General features: G+C 36.7%; 1 protein-coding gene across 9 annotated transcripts in view; it reads left to right on the top strand.

The window, feature by feature from the left end:
• The window catches only part of prdm10.L (PR domain containing 10 L homeolog), a 41,021-nt gene extending 17,539 nt beyond the window's left edge, over positions 1-23,482 (top strand). For 6 of the 9 annotated variants that reach the window (XM_041569188.1, XM_041569183.1, XM_041569184.1 and 3 more), the window contains 15 exons: positions 717-789; positions 1,346-1,463; positions 2,901-3,033; positions 3,746-3,967; positions 8,766-9,113; positions 13,233-13,388; positions 14,974-15,153; positions 15,265-15,375; positions 16,247-16,447; positions 17,176-17,307; positions 17,668-17,838; positions 18,018-18,158; positions 18,650-18,797; positions 21,498-21,610; positions 21,723-23,482. In XM_041569188.1, coding sequence (XP_041425122.1) covers positions 717-789; positions 1,346-1,463; positions 2,901-3,033; positions 3,746-3,967; positions 8,766-9,113; positions 13,233-13,388; positions 14,974-15,153; positions 15,265-15,375; positions 16,247-16,447; positions 17,176-17,307; positions 17,668-17,838; positions 18,018-18,158; positions 18,650-18,797; positions 21,498-21,610; positions 21,723-21,914 — 2,439 coding nt within the window. In that variant the 3' untranslated portion in view covers positions 21,915-23,482. The remainder of the gene's footprint in view (positions 1-716; positions 790-1,345; positions 1,464-2,900; positions 3,034-3,745; positions 3,968-8,765; positions 9,114-13,232; positions 13,389-14,973; positions 15,154-15,264; positions 15,376-16,246; positions 16,448-17,175; positions 17,308-17,667; positions 17,839-18,017; positions 18,159-18,649; positions 18,798-21,497; positions 21,611-21,722) is intronic. The other 3 variants (XM_041569187.1, XM_041569189.1, XM_041569190.1) reach the window with 3 other exon arrangements.
• The last annotated feature ends 394 nt before the right edge of the window (positions 23,483-23,876 follow it).

Here is a 23,876-nt window from a genome sequence, read left to right as displayed (position 1 = left end):
GAACAGAGACCTTCAGCCATCGCCATGAATATATGTATTCATGAGGGTAGGAGGGGGTTGTCTCATAGGCGTAAAAGATTTATTTTTGGGTGTTTTGTCACTTGCCTGCCTGCTTTAGCACTCTTCTGGACTGAGTCTACAGCTGTTTGGCCTATGTATGGTGCCACCTGAAGCGCTTGCCTGACCAATATCTGGCTTAAAATATATAAATATCAATCAGACAGGCTTGATCTGAGAGGTGATGTGGTCCTCGCCCCGGCTGCCTGCCTAGTGGTTGCAAACAAGTGGATCTTTAACTGTTATGCCCACCTCAAGGTGGGGCAATATTGGGCTGATCCAGTCATCTGGCTCTTGGGCTAGACAGACTGTCTGGATGAGGATCTCATCAACGTACAGATGTGGCCATGGATCCAGCAGTAAAATCAAAGCTGCCAGATATATGGCCAGCTTTACTCTAACTACCTACCACAGATGGAAAAAAACATACACTTGTGTTTAATTTTGTAGTGCTGTATTTCTGGCACTAATTTTCTTTTACTATTAGTATGTTCCTTTCTGTAAACTTGGGGGAAAAAAAGGGAAGTGCTTTATCATTTAACAACCAACAGTCTATAAATGTATTTAGCTTCTTAAACTAGACAGTTTTAGATTATAATACCATCCTAAATGCATGGAAGTGTCAGATTTGTACTGAATATTGTTTTTTGTATTTTCAGGTGTGGTATGCTGCCTCTTATGCAGAATATGTAAATCAAAAGATTCATGATATAACACAGGAAGAAAGAAAGGGTAAGAAAACCAAATTAATGCAAAGGGGTATTCGTTATTAGTATGTTTTTACAGCTCTGTGATAGGAGTGAAATATACATTTTATACAAATACTGCACCTGAGGTTTTCCCATATAATTCAACAATTTATATTAAAATAAAGTACATATTTATCCTACGCTCTGTTTCACCCAATACCCACTTCATTTTTATTACAGTTTCCTCACTTCTCCCACTGTTTTATCAGCATTAAATCTATTACATTTGTTTGCTGATTTTATATATATATATATATATATATATATATATATATATATAAATTATATTCTAATATAATTGGTAAACGAGGAGTTATTTACAAAGCAGAACACAGTGTGGAAAGTGCTAAAGAGGCAGGCCACAATTGGCACACTCTTGCTCCCATAGTGCTTTAGTAAATGTAAATGACCCATAAAGTTTTATAAATTTTCTGCGTTTTGAACTTTTACATTTTCAGTTATACAATCGTTCATCGTTCATGTTGTATTAAAATCTTGATAGAAAGAGGTCACATTAAAGTCTCTCCTTTTTCTATTAGTTCTTCGTGAACAAGAGAAGAATTGGCCATGTTATGAGTGCAATCGTCGTTTCATGAGTTCTGAGCAGCTCCAGCAGCACCTTAACTCTCATGATGAGAAACTGGACTTCATTAGCAGGTAGTAAAGCTAAGACAAAGGCAACTACTTGTATGATTAGTTAGTTAATTTAGGAGCTCCTTCCAGAATGGTGGGCATATTATTTAGCAACACAACTGCAACATGTTATGCAATGGTTCAGGAAAGATCGATGTACTACTGTTGTCCTCATCACATTTATGTACCCTAATGACCTGATCACTACAATGTAAAAGGTTTAAAAAGTGCCAGTGACATATATGAAAGCAACAGCTATTTCCTCCAACATACTATTGTGTGAATTTAGTATAGTCCCAAAATGGCTCGCAAGTGAAATGCCTACGTTACATACTTGGAAGACACATGGCGGTGGCCTGTCTAATTTATAGCCATAGGTGAAGCCCAATTAAACATGGGGAAATTGGAAACAGTGACGATAACAATAATGCATAACAGTATCTAGTAGAACTAAGTCAAAGGCAACACACTTCCAGTCATGTACATTGAAAGATTAACACCTGCCTCAATGAGAATCATGGTACCATTGTGACTGAACCACACTTTCACACATCTGTGACTTTCAGCCAACACCTTACTGAAGTTCAATGGAACCATTGTGATTGGATGTCTTTGACTTTACTACCCTCAAGGTTTCAAATGCAGGGGAATTCCCTACCACTCCATTGAACTGAAGAAGCCGCTTGGATGAGTGGTGGGTTTTTTCAAGAAACTCTAAGGGTAAGGGCACATGGTAAGATTCGGGAGATTTAGTCACATGGCGACAAATCACCTCTTCTTCTGAGACTAATCTCCCCGAAAAGCCTTCCTGCCTGTCTAGAATTGAAATCGTCGGCAGGATGGCACTCTGAGCACTTCATTTTCCGAAGTCGCCCGAAGTTTCCTCGTGAGGCAACTAAATCTCCGCAAATCTTAGCGCGTGCCTTTAAGCTGGCCATAGACGTGCGGATATAGTCGTGCAGCGACGAACGATCCGAGATCGATCGTTCGTTAAATACAATCGATCCACCATAAAAGTCCAGTTGCCTTTGACTTCGTTGTACTAGATACTGTATGTCATGACCTGGATTAATGAGAATCTTCATACACAACAACATAACTGAAATGAGAATCTTCATACACAACAACATAACTGAAATGGGTTCTAATATATCATATGATAACAACAAGACCAGGCACATCTTTTTTTAAAACATGTCTTTATTTCTATGTTTATTAAAAACAGTAAACACAAGTTATACAAAGTGCTGGGATACAAATCATAGAGTGCAAGGAGGTAGCTTTTCTTAAGCTATACAAAAGGATTAAAATCCTTATCCCAATTTAAAAATTAAAAAATTAAATCATTCTATTTTATATAATCGTTTTATATTATATATAAGATTTACCCAAATGCCATGTTTATACATTTTCCCTTTGTGCCAGTAAGGATCCAAAACTGTCTGCTTTATTACATTACAGAGCAAAAGCACGTGGCCGTACAAGGACAAAAAGGAAATTCGGCCCTGGTAGGAGACCGGGGAGGCCTCCAAAATTTATAAAATTAGAGATATCTAGCGAGAATCGGGAGAAGATTGGCCTAGGGACTCAGGTAGTTGTACAAGTTTATATCATATGGAATAAAGATATATGGGCTCATGGTGTCCCTTATGGTGACATACTGTATTGGCATACTGACCAGGGTACCAGGGTTAGGTGCAAGTACTGTGCAAAGGGCATTCACTGTCTCGTACCAGTTGTGCTTTTGTTTGTACATTTAGCTAAAGGAAAGGAGCACAGCACTCGATATTTTTTTGTGCTTTCATCTGCATTTTTTTTGTGCTTCTGTAATGAGACAAATATTTGAGCCTAATGTTTTTAATAGGGATACACCAAATCCACTATTTTGGATTCGGCCGAAGCCCCGAATCCTTTGCAAAGATTCGGCCGAATACCGAACCCAAACCCTTATTTGCATATGCTAATTAGGGGTGGGAAGGGGAAAACATTTTTTATTTCCTTGTTTTGTGACAAAAAGTCACGAGATTTCCCTCCCGCCCCTAATTTGCATATGCAAATTAGGATTCGGTTCGGCTGGGCAGAAGGATTCGGCGGAATCCGAATCCTGCTGAAAAGGCAGAATCCTGGCCGAATCCTGAACCGAATCCTGAATTCGGTGCATCCCTAGTTTTTAACTGTTTTGTACTAGCCTTTTTTTATCTTGCATCTGCAATTCTTTTTTACATTCACCTGATTTTATTTAATTCATGTTCATATACCAGTTTATACAAATATTCCTTAATTTCAATGTTATTGCTTTCTGACAGGAACTGCTGCAGTTCTACAGTAAAGGTCCACATTTTGAGGACTCTGGCCTTTCAACTTTAAATGGATTAGAGCAATCAGAACTCACACTTGGTACATCCACACAAGGGACACAAAATCAGCAGCCTGACACCCACATTTTGCCTTCAAATCAGATAAGCGCACCAGTGCCAACAACAAGCATTTTAACAGCAGAAGATATGCGACGTGCCAAGAAAATCCGTGTAAGTAATTTTCCCGTAAAATGCGTCCATATCAAATACATTCAGAGAAGGGATGAATAAGATCTTTACTTTCATTTTCTAACCGGTAGACTGATCAAACAAATATGAGAAACGCCGTAAATTAGCTGTCATCAATGAGGTTAATGAATTTTTGCAACATTTTAGGATGTAAAAAAAAAGATGAGGCACTATAAAGGCTTAGAAATTGTTGTGTTATATGCTTGGCTTTAGCAAAATGTGTTAGATATTTTATAATTTCTGTCCACTTCAGAAGCACAAAACTGCACCATTACATACCTCCCAACTGTCCCGCTTTTAGAGGGACAGTCCCTCTTTTGACAGCTCAACCTGCAGTCCCTCATTTGTACTGGAAATCCCATTTTTCTCTGCACTTTACAGCCAGAAAAAGAAACCGTTTCTAACCTAATTGTCTTTTGGCAGAGAGCCCAGAACAGCCACCAGGTGCACATGGAAACTTTTGTAACAATTTTAGATAAGCAAATAAGTAATTGTAACAATATAAGATAACTGGTCCCTTGGGAAATGTTAGACTCACAGCTTAAAGGGCAATTCACCTTTTTTAGCAAAACTGTCACAACTGAAAAAAATCACAGAAATGTGTTCAAACTTTCATGACCTGCCGAATTTTGTAAAACGAACATGGTAATTAGGGGGTGTGGCCACAAAATGGGCATGGTCAAAAAATGTTGCCACGCTACACATGCCAACTTTTTTGTCCCTCTTTTTGTTTCCAAAATGTTGGGAGACGTGCAATTGTGCAAAAAATATATTTTCATATAAAAAACCCTAAATAAAATTTATGCAAGTATTTATGTGCATGTTTCATATGTTTCTAAGCAGGCAGGCTGATCAAAGTTGCCATAAATAATAAATTAATAGTGTCTTGAATGGAAAAATAAATATCTGATTCTAAACAAACTATGATTATCCTTTGCCAGTATATTGGCAAAGACTTTTCAACATCATTTATCTCTGTGCAGGCATATATTTTGTACAGATTACTGTAATGTGAATGTGCCTAACTTGAATTGGTGCACAGAATACAAGTCACTTGTGCCCCTGACGAAGCCGAGTTTATCGGTGAAATGCATAGGGCGGGCATAGGTGGACGGTGGAGTGCTTAGCTCCCACGCAGTCCCCACGCAAGTAATGTCTCTCGGAGACCCTACCGATCCACCTTTTACAAAAACATTTTTAATTGGGCGGCATAGGTGGACGCTGGAGTGCTTAGCTCCCACTCAGTCCCGACGTAGATAGGCAGGTGATGCACAGGAGAAACTGCTTGGAAGGGAGGGAGCGGGCGGATTATGTCTCCTTGTATTTGGAGGGTTAAATTGGCAATTAACAAGTAATGTCTCTCAGAGACCCTACCGATCCACCTTTTGCAAAAACATTTTTAATTATATGTTATTTTTAAGGATATCCAGCACTACCAACAGTCTGGTTGGTTAGTGGGTGTGTGTTTCAATGAGTGTGTTTTGATAGTAAAAGTTACGTTGTAACTTATAAGGCATTTTCTGTGTTACCACTTTCCAAACTGGCTTGCTTTGTGGTGAAGATTGGATACTTGTAACTATTAGTGTCCAGTCAGTCGCCACTGTTTTTTGTCTTTATTAATGTTTTGCACTAACTCAAGCTTGCGGTAAAGTGGAACACACAAACTACGTCTAGCTCAATTATTTGGTTTGTATATTGTCACTGACCTAATGTTGAGGACGTATCGTCATCGTATTATTTTGACAGTCAAAACCTGTGTGAAATTTTCACACAGTGATAAATAATCCAATTTACAATCATTCGTCTGAGTAAAAATTCACCTGGAGAAATGCAGTAAAAGTTTTCTCCAGTGATGATATTTCACTAGCAAAGTGTGTTACTCACTTTTAGTAAATAGATGATGTTGCTGCGAATTGTCTTTCTTGCGAAAATTCGTCAAAAAACACAATTCACTCTTTAGTAAATGTGCCCTATGGTGCAGAGACCTGCCTCCTTGCCTTCCTTCTCTTGAATTACACCTAGTGCATGTACAGTTTGCATGCACAGTGAGTAAAATTTCTGATTTCAGTATAATGTGCATGTGTGGACATTCAAAGTTACTATATTGTGCTTGCAAATGGGCCTGAACAGCAGCAAGAGATCCCTGGGAAAATTGTAATTATGGAGCTCGGGGTAAAAAATAACATATTAACTTTCAAATATTTATTTTGGAAATCCCACATCCTATTTTTTTTCTCTCTACCATAGCATATTCAGAATTTTGTTTTGTATGTATGTATATAGATTTATTTATATAGTATTAGTAAATGCAGCGTTGTACAATTACTTATTTTAAGTGATGTTGCAAGTTGTGATATGTTTCTTTTCCCTCATGCTAATCACTCAGTTGGAGTTGCAGGTATGTGTGTTATAGCATATTCCAACTGGTTTCCCTCTCAGGGTCTAGGTATGTGAGAATCATGCATCTATCTGGTTAAAGCTTCTTTTAATGAGGCTTGTTGGTTCTTGCAAACCTAGGTCCCTTTACAAATGTATCACTTCCATTGCTTATCACCATCTGGATCCCACTCTCTCAAACTATATGTGACATGAATAAAGAAAAATCTGGAAAAAGTTATAATTCAGTCGGTGAAGAATTTGTTTTAGATTTTGATTCCATTGCAAAGTTCTGTTAGTTTGAGTACATTATTAAATTTGTTTTGCTTGTTTGGGGTCCATGTGGGCCTTAGGGTTTTGAACCAAACAGCTGAGTTTTCTTCAGACTGTGCCAGTGTGGGTTTCAGTGGTCTGAAACATGGTCAAAAATCCACCCCATTAGTCAACGCCCCCCATCCCAAATGTCTTTTTCTGCCACCAGCAAAGATGGCAACCCTAGTGGCTGTGATTGTTGTTTTTTATGGGGATATGCTGATTATATATATATATATATATAGATATGCTGTATACATCTAGAGGTACATTTATCAAAGGTCAAAAATGTAACTTTTCCAACTCGGACTGCTTAAAACAACACGAAAACTTGAATCGAATTAGAATCAAATTAGATCAAACTCAATTCGAGTTTTTTCTCCGAAAAAAAACTCGAATCAAATTCAATCAAACTCAATTCGAGTTTTTTCTCCAAAAAAACTTAAATGTCAGGAAGGCTAACTAAATAAAAAATGATGCGGTTCGCATCGGAGCTCACCGGAAATGCTGTGTCTTCCTAGCCGCAGCCTGTGCGAGAAGCCGGCTACTCCACGCCGGCATTTAGTGCAGGACAAACCATACTCGCGCATATTCGGCGCCGATCCAGGATACCATATGAGGACAACAGCGGCACTTAAGTGCCGGGATATCCGGCAAGAAACGCGTAAGTCAGTCCTGTACACCCACCGCTGCAACCCTCACCTGTGTGGATGTTGAAATTTTACACGAAAGCTGTTGTCCTCATATGGTATCCTGGATCGGCACTGAATATGCGAGAGTACTGTTTGTCCTGTCAGAAAGGCTGCAAACATCTCCAAATTGATCCCTGGACCTCTCCCATTGACTTAAACAGCAATTTGGCAGGTTTTAGGTGACGAATAGTCGAATTCAAATTCTTAAAGGGCCAGAGTATGATAATTCTCGAAAATCTAATTTTAATCTTTTAAAAAAACTCTAATCGAATTTGAATAACTCCCTAGTAGAATTTGAGAGTTTTGACCATAAAAAAAAATTTTAATTTTCAATTCATCCCTTGATAAATCTATTCAACCCTTGATAAATCTACCCCTAAGTGACTGATGCAGGTTTTTTTATATGGTAGCACCATTTAAAAAAAAAAACCCAGCCTGGTATTAATCTAACACATAAATGTAATATCAGGCCCACTTTTTCTTACGTGTGTCTTCGTTTGACATGCTCTCTACATGATTGGAATGTCATAATTTTAAATGTATTTTATATAAAAATATTTAAATGAATAATAAAAATTAATTTTCAGTATAGCGCCTGTGTGTTTGTTTTATGCATGTTTTATTACGCATTTGTGTTTCCATGATGGGTATTTTATAATAAGGCAGGCTCCATTGTAAGGCTAGTGGTGTGGAAAGATGAAAATACACAAACATGCATTCCTAGGGTGATGACAGGAGCAAGGTGCTGCAGAGCCCCCTGCATATTGCCTGCCTATTTGCAGGAGCTAATTTCGTGCTGCTTTGAACCGACAGTGGTGCTGTTAGCACCTTACACTACATTTTTAACCCAACACAAGGTGCAGAGTGTAGCAATGGCCTTAACTCAAGTGTTGTATGACTGAGCACTAAAGGCTGTTTTGTTGCAATTCTGTTTAGGGCTATAATAAATGACTCCTCTTGTCTAGATCCTCAGTGACCAATATTTAAGGAAATTATATACCATGAATTTCATTTTACATTGGGAAACACATTTTATACGCATAGTTTAGTATATATTTGTTGCATTGTAACTTAGTTGGAAAGATGTTATCCTGAATGTATATTATTATGTTGTTATAGTAATATTCTTGCAAATGTACACATCATTTATAAGCCATTTGTAAACCCTATATTATAATTGTCTATACAGTGCATTCAGCCAGATTTAAAAAACAACTGTAACGCTGTAGTTTAAGTTTTTCTCTAAGCATAAATATTGTCCTCATATCGCAATATACTAACTATGCTTCATGGTGGGACTCAACAGCATCAGTGACACAATTCTGATGTAGTGGGTAGAACATATTGTCATTTTAAAGTTGTACATTTTGTTTAAGGAGACAAATGCTTGTGTCTTACAGAATGCTGCCTTGCAGCACCTCTTCATTCGTAAGTCATTTCGACCTTTCAAATGTCTACAGTGTGGAAAGGCTTTCAGAGAGAAGGAAAAACTGGATCAGCATTTGCGCTTTCATGGAAGAGATGGCAACTATCCTTTGACATGTGACATCTGTAATAAAGGTTTCATAAGCACTAGCTCCCTGGACAATCACATGAAGTTTCACTTGGACCAGAAGACTTATTCTTGTATCTTCTGCCCAGAATCTTTTGATAGATTGGACTTCCTAAAGGACCATGTTGCTATTCATATTATTGATGGCTGCTTCAGCTGCCCCACCTGCAAAAAAAGGTTTACTGATTTTATCCAGGTAAAAATGTTCTTCAGTATAATAAATTCGCTTACATTAATCTTCAATATTATTAATTGTGAATGTTCAGTTTATAACAGTAATTTACAGCTATGGGAACTATGATTTAAAATTCCTGGGGTTTAGGATAAGGGATCTTTTTGTAATGTGGCGCACTAGGCCATAAGCCTACTAAAAAACATTAAAACAAAACAATCAAGTGAAAGGTACTGCCTTGTTACAGAGAAAAGGGCAGTCACTTAATTTAAGAATTATTTATTTGTTGGAGGGCCATATATGAAATCTCCTGCTGCAAGTGCAAGAGTACTAAGGAGAGCAAAGGCAGGCAAGTAAGTACAAGGCTTCATAGCACTATTTGCTTACTTATGGATCTGATTTTTTGGAGATCATGATAGGGTACACCTACCTTCTGCTCTTCTTAAACACAGAACTGTCAAACACAGGCATTTCTGTATTTATCAGAGAGGTGCAGGTCTTTGAGTTCCATTTTCCAAGCTAAGATCTTCATACACAGGCACAAAGGGTGGGACAATATGCATAGTGTGAAAAATATTTAAAAATATGACTTTTTTTTTAGATTTAACAGACACAATCAGAACATTTCCTTTATAATGGGGGAATGTAATCTGTTTTGTTAGTGCAAAAAACTTTCACAAATACCATTACGAATCTTAGCGAACATGTTTGCATCTTTTTTTTGAACGACTTTCTTACATAGTTTGTGACCAAACTGCTTTTGCTAACATTCGCAGTGTATGTAATAAAATTTTGCAACAATATATTTAATGTACAGAGCAGGTGTTAATGCTAACCTTGCTTGGCGATGTAATATTAGCCAACAAATGATTTTACATTGCAAGCAGCACTAAACATTCGCAAAAATGCCATTTTAAACAATGCTTGTGATTTTTAATTACATTTCCCCTTAAGTGTGCAGGCGTCATTGCTGTATGTGTAATTTTCGAACTTCTCCTTTGCTTAGTCAAATATAATTGCAGCTGCAATCTGAGTTCCCATAACATCTATATGTCTGTTTGAATTCTCTCCCTGTCCATAAGATTTTCTCCTGGTGCTCTGGTTTCCATTTGCTTCCCAAAAGCATTCATTCAGGTTAATTGATTACTAAAAATTTCAAGTTTTAGTAGGACAGGTATTAATGTGAATTATGAACAATCAAGGACTATGCAACATGTCTGATGCAGGTTGAGCTGACCCAGGCAAGCAAGTGGATTTATTGTCTATATCAGGGGTGTCCAACCTTCGGCCCGAGGGCCGCATGCGGCCCAGGATGCATATGAATGCGGCCCAGCTTGAATTTCCGCCAATCCAGGAAACGTCATGTTGCAAAGTCATGCACAGAGTGCGTATGTACACAGTCGCTAATTGTGTGCATGTGTGGTTTAAATTTTACATGGGTTGTGCGGTGTGTGGCTTTTTAGAGCAGGAAAAGCGGTTCACAAGTGAGGGTTTGGTTACTTACAAAGGCAAGTAAGTATTCTTCAGCGGCATTGCCCGCTATGCTAGGGATATATGCATACCGACATTTGTATTTCAAGAATGAACACACTTTGGGGTTATTACTAAACTTCGATTTTTTGTATGAAATCAGACTTTTAAAAAATCACGGATTCTTTGGAATTTATTAAACACACAGGTTGGAAAAGTCCGGTTGAATATAAGTCAATGGGAGAAGTCTCAATGATTTTTTGATGAGTTTCGTGCAATACCCCAAAGCTTTCAGAGTTTTCAGGCAAAAAGCAGAGTTGTCAGGTGAAAAATCCCAAAAAATCTTGAAAATCGGATGAAAAATCAGAAAAAAACTTGAAAATCAGATTTTTTCCTACAAAGCAAAATCTCGAGAAAATATAGTAATAAATAAGCGCAAAAAACCTGACCAGATTTGATTGAAGTTTGTAGCAGAAAATACTGAGATAAATTCGGACTTTTATAAATAACCCCCTAAGAGTAAAATTAGAACCAAATTATCTAATGAGCACCTTGAGGATTCACTGAAAATTGCAACTACTTCCATTGAACCAGATATTGATACATTAGTTTCTCAAACACAATGTCAAAAATCCCACTAGGTTTATGATACCCTCTTTTCTTTTACTTTTACAATAAAATACATCAAAAGCTAGCGTTAGTGTTTCTGTGTATTTCTAGTGTGGCCCCAGAAAATTTTTCTTCTTCCAATGTGGCCCAGGGAAGCCAAAAGGTTGGACACCCCTGGTCTATATTATACAGTCTGTCAGCAAATGCAAAGTCATTAAAGGAACAGTTCAGTGTAAAAATAAAAATTGAATAAATAGATGGGCTGTGCAAAATAAAAAATGTTTCTAATATAGTTAGTTAGCCAAAAATGTAATGTATAAAGGCTGGAGTGACTGGATATCTAACAAAATAGCCAGAACACTACTTCCTGATTTTCAGCTCTCTAACTCTTGAGTTAGTCCGCGACTTGAAGAGGGGCCACATGAGACACAACTGTGCAGTGAGTTTGCAGTTGATCCTTAGCATGCAGGTCAGATTCAAAAGCAAACAGTTATAACCCATGTGCCCCCCCCATCACTGATTGGTTTCTTCCTAGTAACCAAACAATGGAAACCAAGAGAGCTGCAAAAGCCGGAAGAAGTGTTCTGGCTATTATGTTACACATCCAGTCACTCCAGCCTTTACAGATTACATTTTTGCCTAACTAACTATATTAGAAACATGTTTTATTTTAAACAGCCTATCTATTTACCTAGTTTTTATTTTTAAACTGAACAATTCCTTTAATGCTGATTTTCTCTTCTTCCCTTTTGGAAGCTGAAACATTTTCCATCTCCTTCTGCTTTTTGTATTTATTTGTTTTGCCATGAATATGGATTAATGCAGCTTAGTTACCATCAAGTACTAGGTACTAGTGATGGGCGAATTTATTCGCCAGGTGCGAATTCGTGGCAAATTTGCGCGTTTCGCCGCCGGCGAATAAATTCGCAAAAGGCCCGCGAGAATTCGTGGCAAAAATTCGCCGGCGCCATTTCACGCGAAATTCGCTAATTTTTCGGCGAAGCGAAATGGCGCAAATTCGCCCATCACTACTAGGTACTGTTTTATTATTACATTTTAAAAAAATGTCATTATTTGCTTATAATGGACTTATATGGGAAATGGCCATCCAGTAATGCCGCAGTTTCTGGATAATGGGATCCCATATCTCTACCTCTAGGTCAGAGAACTTGTGAGGTTTCAAAACCCCATTGTTATTATTTTCAAAAAGAGGCAATGGAAACTATAGGTTCAGCAACCGCATAACAAATACACTGAAGGCAATGAAGTTTTGTCCCATTATAAAATTAACCATTTTGTATGGCTTCTTGGATTATTATATTTACTATTCTGTTTACTTTTAGCCTGCAACTGGTTGACTAGTTCTCTTACCCAAAATATACTTGCACCGATCTTAGCTTTCCTATTTAGTTTTCTAGTCCATTTTAAAAAAAAAAAAAAAGTTAGCAACCCAATAGCAAAATAGTCTTATAAAAGCAAATTCAGCATAGTGACATTATATAATTGTGCAATTATAAGTATTATAAGTGTGTTTGTTTGTGTGTAATTCGAGGCATAAGCTTAGCTCTGATAAGTCTCTATATGGGATGTGATGGTGTTTAAGCACAGGCCACACCCATGTACATGACATCATTTTATTTAAATGTGTCACATGATACAACTGAATCAGAGTAAAGGAAACAGAATTGAGTTGCATCTTATATTTTAGTTTACTATTCTTTGAATTATTTCACTGTATAGTTTGCCTATTGCCACAGGGAATACTACATGACAACCAAAATCAAAGTAAGGCTGTGAGATGTATTTATCATTTATTTATTCAGTCATTCATTATGTTTTTTCCTGGTAGCCACTGCACTCAAGCAAAATATACTTTCAGCATACGTCTGCTTGAGCAATTGTTGTACTACCTATTTTGTGCTGAAACCATTAGGCATATGAACTGGAACTGAGTTTGCTGTTGGATCTTTTTTTTTTTTTTCTTTAAATTATTCTAGTGGTTTACAAAAGACTTTATGTGATTTATATTTCCTGTCATAAATGTGTATTTTTTTTTGGAAATAGGTAAAGAAACATGTGCGCAGCTTCCATTCGGAAAAAATTTACCAGTGTACAGAGTGTGACAAGGCTTTCTGTCGGCCAGATAAGCTGCGTCTGCACATGCTCAGACATTCAGACCGCAGAGACTTCCTCTGCTCCAGCTGTGGCAAACAGTTTAAGGTGAGATCTTAGACTTAGAAAGTTTGCTTTACATGGCAAGGTTTAAAGTCATTTCTAAACATTTACAAACACTGTGTTTATATGAAACAAGTTTTAGCATAAATACTAATTAAGCACGTTTGATGAATATTATTATTATGTCAAGACTGACTTTATTTTGATAAATTAAGCATGGTTTCATTGTCTAACTGTCAGATTTAAGAAGCCTTGGTATGCACATCATATCTGAAAAGGTACCTGGCAATAAAATAGTAGATGGTCTCAATAATAATCATTTATACTTACATTTCATTTTAATCCAGTTTTATGTCCTCCTAAATGACAGTTCACAAAACATGCAAAAGCATATACACGCAACTCCTTTTTACCCTTTTGCAAGGGCTGTTGTTCAAATGGTAGAAGCCACACCACAAGGGCAACTTGAATACCAAACCTCTGGAACATAGGACAAGCTTCAATGAACAAGGAGATTTATTTGTGAAGCATTTTGGGCAGAGCACCACAAGCAATGTTTTAATCTTATCCAAGCCCTTTCTCATGAATGCTACTTTTATATAAGATATTATATAATGTATTGTTATTGTAAATAAACCCTGTATTGAAGGCTACTGCAGAATAGAAATTTAGATTTTCTTTTAATAAATAGTACACTATTTATAAATCGTGTGTGCTTATTTTATAAATTGTACATGATATTGTATTTGCAATATTATTCCTGTTTTTTCTTTCTCACTAAATCTCGTTTTCTGCTATGTTACGACGATTATACATGTGCATGATTGCACGAATTGACAATATCATAACATGTTTCAGAATGGGTTAATTCAAGTAATCTAGTTAGAAATTCCAAAAAACTTGGTCCACTTAAAGGGGTGGTTAACTTTTAAGTTAACTTTTGTTATGTTACCGAGTGGCCAGTTTGGTCTACATTTAATTTTTTATTTTTTTTATTTTTTATAGTTAATGAATTATTTGACTTCTTCTTCTGACTCTACAGCTTTCAAATATGGTTCACTGACCCCATTTAAAAACAAATGCTCTGTAAGGCTACAAATGCATTGTTATTGCTACTTTTTATTACTCCCCTTTCTATCCAGGCACTCCCCTATTCATATTCCAGTCTCTTATTCAAATCATTGCATGGTTGCTAGGGTAATTTGGACCCTAGCAACCACATTGCTGTAAATTGCAAACTGTAGAGCTGCTAAAAAAAACTAAATAACTAAAAAGCCACAAATAGAAAAAAATGAAAGCCAAATGCAAATTGTCTCACAATATCACTCTCTACATCATACTACCATCGCTATTAGCTCAAAGATGAACAGACTTTTAAGGCACAAAAACACAAAGAGAGAATGTATTTTTAGCCTATATTTACTCCCGTGGCTTTTAAGCCCCTCTTCCTGGCGGCCTTTTCAATTGTATTTGGAATTGTTGGGGTAAGTAGAAAAGCTCAAGCTGTGTAACTTAGTAGAGAATCTTATGAAAGAACATGACATAATTGTAATGTTTGTATTGTTCTGCAATATAAATACTTTTACATATATCATCGCTCAAGATTTTAAGACTAATTTTCTTTTTCCAGAGAAAGGACAAGCTGAGAGAACACATGCAGCGCATGCACAACCCTGAGAGAGAAGCAAAAAAAGCTGATCGCACAGGCAGAGTCAAAGCCTTTAAGCCGCGTCTTGCATCAACAGACTATGAAAGCTTCATGTTTAAATGCCGCGTGTGTATGATGGGATTCCGTAGGCGAGGCATGCTGGTCAGTAGGAGAAGATGTTAATATTGTTTTTTGTTTTTTTTTTAAATATCATTTAATTGCATTGGACTAAGCCTAGAACTCGGATTTATAACAGTTACTGTTTTGCTGCAGGTTAATCATTTGTCCAAGCGACATCCTGAAATGAAGATTGAAGAAGTGCCTGAGCTCACTTTACCAATTATAAAGCCAAACCGAGATTATTACTGCCAATACTGTGAAAAGGTATGGTGGAGGTTAACCACAAAAATGTAACAGGTGTCAGGTCTACTCCAAGTCTTCCAATCAGCTTAACAGCTGCCTTGCAACATTTTTTCTGGACAGGAGTGCAGAGAATCTAAACACACAGACAGGCACTGCTTTTCCTAGCATTTTTAATAAATGTAAAATCAATGGCAATTTGTAAAGCATGAGTTTGAGAAATGTGCTTAGAAAAATATTTTCTTTCATTACAATAGTTTTTGGATGGAGGACACCTTTAAAGTGCAAATTAGATTTTAGACAGATTTTGACAGCAACCCCTTAGCTACGGTCTACAGTATTTTGTATTGCTTTATGTCATGCATTCCATTGACTTTAACTTTGTCTTCTTCATGTAAATCCCTCAGAGTAGTTAAGACATTTTTAAAATTTGTAATAGGATTTTCAGCTGCCAACAGGTTAACACACATTGTACCTTGTTAGTATGGTAATGAAAACATCTGTTATAGCATTCATTTCAAAATAAGCAGTAATGATATTTTGGCACTTTATAAGATAATAATACATTATTTTCATTCATAGCCAAAACACACCAACTTCTTAGAAAGTACAGTTGTCCAGTACAAGTATTAAGTAAAACTGGATATACAAGGTCCATCTTTTCCTGTTGATTCAGGCAACCGATTCAGTGGCTTATTGGACCACTTTTGTTGTCTAACTATCTGCAGGCTTGCCAGCCATTACTGGACTGATTAAAGGCCAGGTATATATTGGAAAGGTTTAAAAATCCATTGAGTGGGGACTGCGTGTGATTTTTAAAAAGGCCCCAAACAGTCGTTCATAATATGATATGACACTATCAAAATTGCTCATTCTATTTTTTTTTACTGTTCAGGTTTACAAGAGTGCCAGCAAACGCAAAGCCCATATCTTAAAAAACCACCCAGGAGCTGAGCTCCCTCCCAGCATAAGGAAGCTTCGTCCAGCTGGTCCTGGGGAACCAGACCCAATGTTAAGCACACATACCCAACTTACAGGAACTATAGCAACTCCTCCAGTCTGCTGTCCACACTGCTGCAAGCAATATAGCAGCAAGGTAGGGTGAACATTTTATTTCCAGGTTACAATGCAGGCCCTGATGTCAAAGTATAAAGATTATATGGAAAAAAATGCATAGAAGGTGAATAGACAGAGTGATATATAAGTGCAATGGGGAAAGAGATTATCACAAAAGAGACATATTCTCTTTGATCTCCTGCACTGACACCAGAAAAAGATACAAAGTTTCTGAAGTGTAATATCCTTATATTTTACAATAAGGAGTACTTTATTCACTATATTATCTTTAAAAATAGCTCCTTTATTAGAGCTCCCCATAGATGTTCTCTGGTCCCTGTCTGTGTTTCAAATGAGGGGTGTGCGTGTCATAGCGGTCCGTGCCAGAAGCGCAGTAGGAGGGGGACAGCCAATCATAGCCCTGCACAGGCAGGCTTCAGTTCCTTATCAGGTCCTGATGTCTGCTGATTGCTTCCTGGTTTCCAGGGAGCAGGAAGTGGAAGAGAAGGGAGGGATTATTAGGGTTTTTGCAGAAATATTCAATAAATCAGCCTGAAACACTACTTTTTTAAGCACAATTCTTCTATATCAACATGAGTATAATGCACTGGTACGTTTTTATTTTTTAGACAATATTTCTCCTTTAAGATGAAACAGTGTTTTACATATGGGGGTGTTTTATGTGATATGTTTTTATAGAGACCTGCAATGTTCAGGGGTATAGTTTACCTTTAATGATTTGAAGGAAAACTTTATTTTTCTTTACAGACAAAGATGGTCCAGCATATACGGAAAAAACATCCAGAGTTTTCTCTCCTGCCAATCACTGTGCAGGCCCCTGTGCTCGGTACTGGGCCTGCAATGCTTACTGCTGATGGAGCAAGTGGGGAGACTGTGGTGGTAAGTTCTGGGGAAATGAGTTTTAACTCTGAGAAAATTCTGTGTACTTTTGTAAGCACTGACCATGCTGGTCTATTAGATTATTGGCATTTCCCCATTATTTTACACACTGTTTTAAGACTAAGCTTTTGTTGTGTGCTAGAACTATCATTTGTTCCATGAATGTCCATTCTGCTTTTATAATATACAGTAACATTGGCAAATATTGCCTTGCATGATAACCCATAGTAACTTACCAATGTTTTCTTTGATTACAACTGCACTAGGCCTGTAAAAAAGCCACTATAATAATCTACTATATGAAAAAGTTCTATGTTGCGCTTCTTAAATCTTTCTAAATGGTCTCTTCCTCTGTTGTAGACAACAGATCTTCTGACGCAGGCTATGACTGAATTGTCACAAACACTGACTACAGAATACCGCACCCCGCAGGGAGATTTCCAGCGCATTCAGTATATTCCTGTATCACAAACTACTGCTGGCATGCAGCAACCGCAGCACATACAGCTGCAAGTTGTGCAAGTAGCCCAGGTGAATGTTATATGCTTTATAAGCTTTATAAGGAGCCCTTCTAACAAAAGATTTCTTGGAAAAAGTTGTATTTGCTGGCTTTTCTTGTCATGATGTGGTCTCTTTTAGAGATCTGTTTGTTCTCTTATCAACTTATATGTGTCCAAAGACCATAGCATTAGTTTCTCTGTTCTGTACAGGCACAATCGCCTAATCAATCACAGCATTCCACTGTAGACATGGGACAGTTACACGAGTCCCAAGGATATACGCAGCATGCCATCCAAGTGCAACACATTCAGGTGGCAGAGCCAACATCAGGCACCCAGTCAACATCTCAGGTAACACTGCCCTGGAATGTTAATATATGGAAAGGCATCTAAGTATTTTGTGATTGATTTCCTAGTCCTCTGTGTGTGCTAGTACACTTTTGTAAAGAGTAACTCTTTATTTTATACAGTTTTATTCATAATCTGCTTCTTCCGTGGATACTGTTTGTTTGGAATGCCAATTTACGTAATAATTTTGTTGTAATATTGTTAGCTTTTCCAAAAACAACCAGTGCTGAAAATATCATTACCCACCTTCTTACACTGGTGACACAAGGCCACATAATAAATTAAAAGTCTGAGTCTGATTGGTTTGTTTTTGACTAAAAGTATATATTTGCTTATGAAACAACATCTGCATGACGCAGTATATTTATTTAATTCTCCGTTTTAGCTACAGATTTTGGTATGTACTTATTACTCAAAACACATGTTTTTCGACAACTGACACCTGCTCAATGCATGATTTATTTATATTAGTTTTGTCTTTTATCTGGTGGCAGGTAGGAGGTCAGGCTCTGAGCCCCTCATCACAGGAAGCAGAGGAAGTAAACCCATCCCAGCTCCAGACTCCAGCTTCTCAGTCCCAGGCAAATTCAGCTGTACAGCATGCATACCTACCCAGTGGTTGGAATTCTTTCCGTGGCTACCGTAAGTTTTTAAAGCAGGTTTTGTTTGAAGCTTTTTTTTTTTTTATAAATACCCATGTACCTAAGGATAATCTGGTATTTGAACCACAAACCTTTTAGGTTCAGACTGCCTTTGCTTAAAGGAGAAGAAGAGCATAACCAAAGAAGTAGGCTAGAAATGTTGTACATTATGTTTTGGGCTTCTGTACCAGCCCAAAGGACCCACAGCCCTTTAGCAGGGAAGCTCTGTGCCTCCAAATATGTCCAGGTAGCTCTCCATCTTCTTTTCTGACCAGTCACTGCACATACACTGTGCTACGTACTGAACTTAGGGACCCACTCACAATATACAGTGCACACAGAATATAAATTTCACAATATTATGCTGAATAGTAATTAGTACAGGTAATTACTACATGGCAGCACAGAAACCAGTGCAACTAGCATGAGAATTTAATAATCAGCCTTGTAGCATCAGCTTATATTACAGGACATTTTATACTTGATAATTTGAGACAACCCTAAGCTTCGCTTCTCAACAGCTGCTCAGAGCCCACTGAGCATGTGAGTGTCACAGACACTTTCCAAGATGGTGACTCCCTGTGACAAGGTTGAAGTTCTGGATCATTGCTGCTATTGACAAGCTGAAACTTTATGATGGTCCAATAACTTATATAAATTATGGCATTTTTAGCCATATGCATTTTTAGGGTTTAGTTCTCCTTTAACCTCTGGGATGGAAAACAGTGTAGAGGACCCCACTGAGTCAAGCTTTTCTTGAACTGTTTACTATATGCCAGTGTTGTTTCCGGTACAGCCATACTTTGTTAGGTTTCTCTCCATATAAAACCTTTCCAACTTCCTTGCCTGAGGGTTGTAACATTTGTGCTTAACTCTAGCTATTCTCTCTGTTCTTAGTTTGTTGCACAGAGGGCTAAGAACCCAGGTCCCCTGTCAACTAAGTTGCATGGCGCCCATGATTTCTGATTGTGGCCCTAGTCAAAAATTGTAAAGCAGCAGAAAGTAAAAAGAAAATGATGCTGTGGGACTTAATTCTGATGCACATTGAACTGGTGTTTACACTGCCATGTAATAAAAATCTGAATTTCTTCAGCTTTTCCCACCCCTCCTCTTTGCACCCTGTTCACCTATTTGGGTAAAATGGAAAAAACTAAATAAATGATGCTTGCTGAATTTAAAAAAATATAAAAATGTGAGTGAATTATTAATTAACCTTGTATAGTGACTTTTATATTGTAAATTGTGAGTCTATCCCTAAGAGTATTTGCATAATATGTCTCATCAATATTTTATGATTAACATTAAAGTCAACTAAGGCATTTTCTTTGTGAGGTAAAACTGGCCAAGACAAAATGGCAGCAATTGTCGCTGTACAAAGTACATGATAATTACTATGTTGTAATAATGTGATCTGCAATAATGATAAAACATTTATAGCAATGTATAACTGAGCTAATCACTCTCGTAATGACTTAAAAAACACTTACAATAAATGTGTTGACCTGAACAAAATATTTAATCATGGTATTGCAGAAATTTCACAATAACTACCTGTAATAACATTACATACTGCCAAATAATGACTTAGAATGAAATTTGCACGTAATTTCATAAACCATCTTCAGATAGGCTACATTTATATTTTATTAATTTAAAAAGAGAAAAGAAAAGTAAAACCCCGTATGTCTTTGTGTTCTAGAATCACTTAAAAGAGTTTACACTGCTTCCAATAATTAATTAAAAACTTCTTCATATAGACAAGCACATGCACTTTAGATCACCATTGCTATGTGCAATGGTTATATTATACGGTCAAATTAATTAAACTACAATTCATTAAACATTCAAATACATCAATTTTAATTACTATTAATAGTGATACTTGTTATAAGAAACTCCAAATTAATAAGATCAATTTTAAAGTTATTCCATATCTAATTAAATTGGTTCTCCTGTGGCCTGTTATAATACAAGGTGATTAAGATAGAGACAAACCTCTAAAGTGCTTTGTGCTAATTAATTGACCACAATGATAATCCCTAGGGGATTTAAATAACTAAAAAATTAGAATAAATAAATTGTACCAATTAATTCAGTGCATAAGTTCCACAATAGCTAAAGTAAAAATTATTTAAAAACACAAGCTCCTTTCACAGGACTTCCTGTGAAGGATAAATTGTATCAACCTTATCAGTTGATTGGCAGGATATACAATGTAACAACTGACTCAAGAATTGTATCACATTCACACTTGTAATGAATTAAGATTAGAATTGAAAGAAAGAGATAGTGGTGGAGTCATCCCGTTTACATTTACATGTCACGTGTACCAGTAATCCAGATTTATGAATTTGTTTTGATAGATTTTGATTTTGTCCAGGTGTATCAGCTCCTACCAGCTACTGCCAGATGGGACTGGTTCTCAGCCTGCATATAAATTAGAGCTCATGCACACACATGAGCAAAGGCATTAGATCAGCTGATTCTCTACCTGAGATTATACACAGACATCACAGAATCATTCCTGTGGCATTATCTACATTTCAAAACATACATTTTACCAACTTTTTGCTGGATATCAGCACTTTTTCTAAGTTTTTGCGCCACTTGTGACATAGCCCTAAGGATATTGGCTTTCTTATGTTAAGGAATGTTATAAGTATAACTTGCACATCTTAAAAATCCTTTATTTCTTCTCTAGCCTCTGAAATTCAGATGATGACATTACCTCAAGGGCAGTATGTGATTGCAGAAGCTGCAGTAGGCACGCCTGTTACCCCTGTCAGTAGTGGACAAGTAAAAGCAGTTACTCAGGTAATGTGACTTCACTAAGAGATTTTTAATACATTATTATTATTGTACCTCACCAGTTCAATATTGTTGTATCATTTTGTTGTTTCTAAATGCTGCTGTTATTTCACTTTAGACACATTATGTTATATCTGAAGGACAAGGAGTCTTGGATATGAAGAAGAATGCTTCTCTTGCAGAGGAGACAACTCCAAACCATGACCATCTGGAGCAGACAGCCAGTAATTCATCTCAAACAACACAATACATAATCACCACAACTACTAACATGAATGGTGGTAGTGAGCTACACATTAGCAAACCCTGAAAAATATGAGGAACTGTAAAGAAGGTCTAAATATACAAGGCTAGGAGCCACAAAAAAACCTTCATTTTTTCTTACTACAGAACTCTTGAAACGTGAGCACACAGGGTGCCTGTTTGCATCTGTCCTTGGAAAAGTATTTAAAGGTTCAACCTTGGGACAATGCAATATATGTGCAGAGAACAAAATGATAGGACAATGGCACATCTAAACATGTACATATGTTTTATAGTTTTACTTATTTGTTACTGCTTTGAAAGTCTCCAGATTAGTTCCATGCAGCACTATAAGCTTTGAATTAAGATCTTAATACTGCTTTAACTGGGAATGATGTAGAGTTTCTGGACTTACCCAGCAGCAATTTCTACTGTTGTAGGAAATAATATTGTAAACAGGATGTGAAGCATAAAAGCACCTTGAATTTATTCTTTCAAATGGTTCAACTGTTCTGTATGTTGGTCACCCAACACATTTTCAAAAGGCACCAATTACTTTCTGGAAGAAGGGACAAAACCTTATTATGAGTAAGGTAGATCCATATCTCTTACAGAGAAAATAATATATCTAAAGTGACCAATAATTCTATTCTCTTAAAAAAAAATTCCAAGTTATTTAACTATATTTGTTTTTTATTTGAAACTAGATCTGTAAAACAAAAAGGGAAGGTTTTTTTTTTTGTTTTACTTAATACCGTATTCAAAAGTTAATGTTGTATTAGAAAGAGAAATGTTAAGAAATATTGGTATGGCTTTTTAAAGTACAGAGGCAAAATTAGCTTCATTTCCAGCAGTCTTAAGATTTGAGAGAAAGTGGAAGATTTTCTATATCCATAGTGCTTGCCAGGAAGTAAAACTGACCATCACATCCCCATTATAGATAAATGCAGTACCTATGGTTTAGCCAAAGTTTGGAACAGTTGCAGCAGTGTTCATTGAAATGTAATAAATTGTTCAGAGAGAAATTCTTAACATTATATTGACATTGCCTAAGATGAGATCTATGTCAATTTGGCTTAACATTCAGTTTCCCACTGTGTTTTTGCACCCCCTACTTTACATAATGCCTATTCTTTTACATTATTACTATTACAAAATGACCTCTGGCCCTTTTACAATCCCAATGCCAGAGCTATCAGTTTTAACTTAATGCTAGGCTGAGCAGTAGGACAAAGTTCTGAGAGCTTGGAGTAATGCTCTGTTCACCCTAGCATGAAGTAGGGACTTACAGCTTAAGCATTAGCTCTGTAAGAAGACAGACGGCAAGCCCAGGCAAATAGACCTTACTGACAGAGACAAAAATGTCAGCATTATTTTATATGTGTATGCCAACATTTTCACTGTTGCCTAAATTATAGCACTTATTGCATGGTAGTAATGAAGCATGTTCTTCGTCCCGTGTATATAACAGATCTTTTGGTTCTGTCACTTTCAAATATAACAAAATGTTGTTTCTTCATGTGAAAGTGGATTATGACCATTTTGTTAATTGTGAGCAAAGATACCAATTTCTATGCTATTGCTTTCTGATCTACTAAATTAGTTTCAGGTCATATATCTACATCTTTAAGAAAATCAAAGGCCTAACATCTTAATGCGCTGCATGTATATTTGTTTGTTTTCCATTATTGTCTTTTGTTTACCTACAGCCCAGTATTCAATTTTTCTTAACGGAACAGTAACATCAAAAAATGAAAGTGTTTTAAAGTTATAAAAATATAATGCAGTGTTGCCCTGCATTGGTAAAACTATTATTTATATAAATAAGCTTCCGTGTAGCAATGGGGACAGCCATTCAAAGGAGAAAGGGCTCACGTTACACAGCAGATAGCAGATAAGCTCTGTAGAACGTAATGGTGTTATCTGTCCACTATTTAAACTGTGCCATATAGCTTTTTTCAATCTCCACCTTTGCTACACAGCAACTTGTTTATATGAACTATAGTAGTGTTTCTGAAGCAAACCGATC

Source organism: Xenopus laevis, chromosome 7L (genome assembly GCF_017654675.1).
Source record: "Xenopus laevis strain J_2021 chromosome 7L, Xenopus_laevis_v10.1, whole genome shotgun sequence".
Lineage (NCBI taxonomy): Eukaryota > Metazoa > Chordata > Amphibia > Anura > Pipidae > Xenopus > Xenopus laevis.
This window is presented reverse-complemented; position numbering and strand designations above follow the sequence as displayed.